This window comes from Sinocyclocheilus rhinocerous, unplaced genomic scaffold, assembly GCF_001515625.1.
Source record: "Sinocyclocheilus rhinocerous isolate Xijiao unplaced genomic scaffold, SAMN03320098_v1.1 scaffold56, whole genome shotgun sequence".
Classification (NCBI taxonomy): Eukaryota; Metazoa; Chordata; class Actinopteri; order Cypriniformes; family Cyprinidae; genus Sinocyclocheilus; species Sinocyclocheilus rhinocerous.
The window spans coordinates 647,986-652,441 of record NW_015649227.1 but is presented as its reverse complement, the minus strand read 5'-3'; the positions used below and the strand labels follow the sequence as shown (position 1 = coordinate 652,441).

The window sequence follows — 4,456 nt, the reverse complement described above, 5'->3', positions numbered from 1 at the left end:
TTAAAGGAAAAGTGCAGCCAAAAATGCATCATTATGATTAAGTCATATGATTTATGAAATTGAAGTTGTTGAAATGAAATGCATGAAAATCCATTGCATAAATGAATGCAATTTTAAATAAGCACGAGTATGGATTCATTAATAGGTTGATTCACACTATAAAATGTCAAGTCATCTGATTTTTTGAAATGAGATAATTTTTTATGCATGCATGTGCATGAGTCATATGGATTAATTAATAGGTTGATTCCCAAAAAACAGCATAAATGTATCAAATCATATGATAGTTTTATGAGAAACGAACTTGACATTTAAGTCGTTATGCATTAAGTGCATGAAAATGCATTGCATAAATGAATGCAGCACACCTTAATTGAATATGCATGAGTCACTTGGATTCAATAAACACACATAAACATATCAAGTCATATGATATGTTTTAAAAAACTGAAATTGAAGTCGTTATGCATTAGGTGTATGAAAATGCATTGCATACATGAATGCAGAACACCAATTTTGAATATGCATATGGTTTCATTAATAGGTTGATTCACACTATAAATGTGTCAAGTCATGTGATTTTTTTTAAATGAGAGAAACAAACAGATATTGAAGTCGTCATGCATTAAGTGCATGAAAATGCATTGCATAAATGAATGCAGCACACCTGATTTGAATATGCATGAGCATGCATGAGTCATATGGATTACAGTTATGATACTTTTTTTCTGGTGTTTTTTCTCATTTCCTGAAGCTTGACAGCATCCACCTCCACTCGTTTTCAATTTTAGGTCAACTACTCCTTTCAGCCTGATTCTCTTTTTTTGTGCCGGTGTCAGCTGACCAGGTCTTTTCTGCGCGTGCCTTGACAGGAAGTTGAAAACAGGATTCTTCTTTCTAAATCAAATTTCCATTCAATTTAGAGCCAAATTGAAGAATGCATCGAAGGCAAACAAACATCTATTTTTCTCTGAATCAGATTATGCATGCACGCAGGGAACAAGCTTCTGAATGATGAAAACTGTACGACGGACCGCAGCGTCTCTGGGCAACAGGAAGCGCTCATTATTTCAGGCCAAAGAGAGCGAGAGACTGAGGGAAGAGCGCGGGATGAAATACATTTGACAAGAGTTTATCTCATCTGAAGACAACAGGACGCTGCTCTCCTCATGAACGGCTGAAGGCGATCCAAGACTGCTTCATGTTTGATAAGAGGAGACAAGGTCACAGACTGTTGCTAAGCAGCTCAAAAGCAGTGCGGCTCTCTGGGGAGAGCCATGAAGAGTCACACTGATGGTGGAGAGGAGCTTTGACAGCTGCTGGGAGCCAAACTAAAGAGACGAGTGTGTGCGCAGCGCTGACACCACAGATGAAAACACTGCTGGTCCTTCGGCTTGATTTTCCCAAAGTCACAGTGATCAGAAGTGTCATATTCACACACTAAACAAACAGTCGTACTGGACCATTTATATATATATATATATATATATAATTGTAGATTATTACGTTTTGAATATGGATATTTTTCTTACAAAAACGCATCGAGTCGCTACAGGAGGCCTTTGTTCACCCCTCGGAGCCGTGTGAGATGCTTTTTTTTTATAGAAGGGGGCTTTTCTTTTTGTTTTGTTTTGTAATCGTTTATTTTTTATTTATTTTTCTTATACATATTTCTTATATTAATTTTTATTCATTCATTCTCTTTCTTTCTTTAATAAAAGCTAATTAGGTGCTTTAGTGCTTTAACTTATTCATCCAGTTGGCTGTCAAAGCATCATTTCTAATATTCACTAAAGTTTTTTATTTTAAGTTTGTTTGTTTGTTTATTAATTCATTTATTAATCTAATATTAATATTTTATTTTATTTCAGCTTTATTTCATTTAATGAGATAATTAAAAAAAAAAGTTTTACTTTTAAGAATAACAACACTGAGTCTGTCACTGCAAAAGAGTATCAAACGGTGCTACCAATAGTCTAATACAGCTATCATGATTGTGCCACAATATTCTTGAAGTAGCACAGAGCTCCATCTGAATACCACGGTGAATGAATACGGTCCTCATTCAGTCCCAGTGTACGCATCTGAGAGCCCCTGACCGTAGTGCATCTGTCTGTCTGTCTGTGAGGGAGTTGTTTTGAGGACGAGGGCTAATGAACTGGCCAGCACTGTGTTTGCGTGTGATAATAATAGAGGACAGTTCACAGCTACGCCCTCCACTCGCTCACATAACCACCTGCTCCTGGTTAATGACGAGGCCAGTGGGTGGCTGCTGATAACAGGCTGCTCTTCTTCCTAATTAACTGAGGGTTTGTGTTGAGCAGGACCCGCGGGTCGTCCGGTCTGATTTTTGGGCAGCAGCGAGCGTCCCGGCCGTCTGATATCCAACAGGACACCGGCCGGATCTCCGCAGGGGGTCACACGCGTTACGCATGTAAACACATCACGCTCACACAAACAGACCAGAGCAACACGTCTGACCTCGGCTGCTTCAGTCCACAAATCAAAGTCAAAACAGACGTGGGATATTAATAGAAAAACCAGTGCAACAAGTCTGCTGTGGAAATGGAAGGCTTCGCTAGTTTTTATTAATATTTAAATTTTATAGTTTATTTTTAGTTTAATTTGTAAATAATATTTTCTAATTTTTGTATGTCTAAATAATTTTTTAATTAATAATTATTTCAGTATTATACATGCATACACACATTTTATATATATATATATATATACAGTGGGTACGGAAAGTATTCAGACCCCCTTAAATTTTTCACTCTTTGTTATATTGCAGCCATTTGCTAAAATCATTTAAGTTAATTTTTTTCCTCATTAATGTACACACAGCACCCCATATTGACAGAAAAACACAGAATTGTTGACATCTTTGCAGATTTATTAAAAAAGAAAAACTGAAAAATGCTCAGTATTTAGTAGAAGCACCCTTTTGATCTAATACAGCCATGAGTCTTATTGGGAAAGATGCAACAAGTTTTTCACACATGGATTTGGGGATCCTCTGCCATTCCTCCTTGCAAATCCTCTCCAGTTCTGTCAGGTTGGATGGTAAACGTTGGTGGACAGCCATTTTTAGGTCTCTCCAGAGATGCTCAACTGGGTTTAAGTCAGGGCTCTGGCTGGGCCATTCAAGAACAGTCACAGAGTTGTTGTGAAGCCACTCCTTCGTTATTTTAGCTGTGTGCTTAGGCTCATTGTCTTGTTGGAAGGTAAACCTTAGTTCCAGTCTGAGGTCCTGAGCACTCTGGAGAAGGTTTTCGTCCAGGATATCCCTGTACTTGGCCACATTCATCTTTCCCTCGATCGCAACCAGTCGTCCTGTCCCTGCAGCTGAAAAACACCCCCACAGCATGATGCTGCCACCACCATGCTTCACTGTTGGGACAGGTGATGAGCAGTGCCTGGTTTTCTCCACACATACCGCTTAGAATTAAGTTTTTATAAAATTATGCTTTTTTTAAATTAAATATTTTATTTTTAGTTAATGATAATAAGACTGGTCTCACCTTTCAATTCAAGTAGCTGCTGTAGAAATAGAAGTCTTAATTACTTTTAGTATTCTTTATTATTTTATTTCAGTTAATTTTACTTCAAGTAATGAAAATGTATTTTTTATTATTAAATAAAACTAATTTTAAGCATTTATTTTTAGTTAACGATAATAAGTCTGGTCTCACCTTTTAATTAAAGTAGCCGCTGTAGAAATAGAAGTCTAACTTTTATTAATTTTTGAACTAGTTTAGATTTTTTTTAAATTTCATATTTCCTATTTTCATTTAATTTTGTTTAAGTTTTAATGAATATTTTAGTAATGTTTTATTATTTTTGTTAAGTATGTCTATATAGTATTGTTATATATATATATATATATATATATTTATATAGATACATTTATTATTATTATTATTTTTTTTTTTTACATTTTATTCACTTAATGTTTATTATTTTATTACAAGTATGTATGCATGTATGTATATATATATTTATTTATTTGTTTGTTTGTAGGTTTTATTTTCAGTTAACAGCAGTTAGCCTGGGTCCTGCCTTTCAGGTCTTTATGCCCATGACATTCACCACATCAACCTGAAAACTATAGTTTTATTGAGAATCGGAGCTCAAGAAGCTGAATTTATGAGACCACGTGCATCAAATTACCAAACACTACTAATTTGATGTGTTTTCAGGGTTCTCACACTTTTTGAGTTGCTTTCATTTTTCCAGGATCATTCACGACGAGCAGTACTTTCACAGTATGTCTGTGTGGCTCCGCCCACTCACCTCCCACTGGCCCTGCTGTGATTGGCTCTTGAGCTGAATGAGCCAGTCCTCGCTGTCGGCCTCGACGCAGTGGTGCATGGTGATGATGACGGGTCGGGTCAGGAGAGCTCCAGCAGGACCACAGCTGACCACCGGACTCAGGACCGTCTCCTGTGTGTCGTCC

General features: G+C 36.7%; 1 protein-coding gene across 1 annotated transcript in view; it reads right to left on the bottom strand.

Moving 5' to 3' along the window:
- The window catches only part of LOC107710402 (netrin receptor UNC5C-like), a gene marked incomplete at its 3' end in the record, with an annotated part of 95,918 nt that overhangs the window by 6,321 nt on the left and 85,141 nt on the right, over nucleotides 1–4,456 (bottom strand). The window contains exon 12 of the mRNA XM_016515167.1: nucleotides 4,294–4,456. This exon is cut by the window's right edge and continues 8 nt beyond it. Within this exon, the coding sequence (XP_016370653.1) occupies nucleotides 4,294–4,456 (163 nt within the window). The remainder of the gene's footprint in view (nucleotides 1–4,293) is intronic.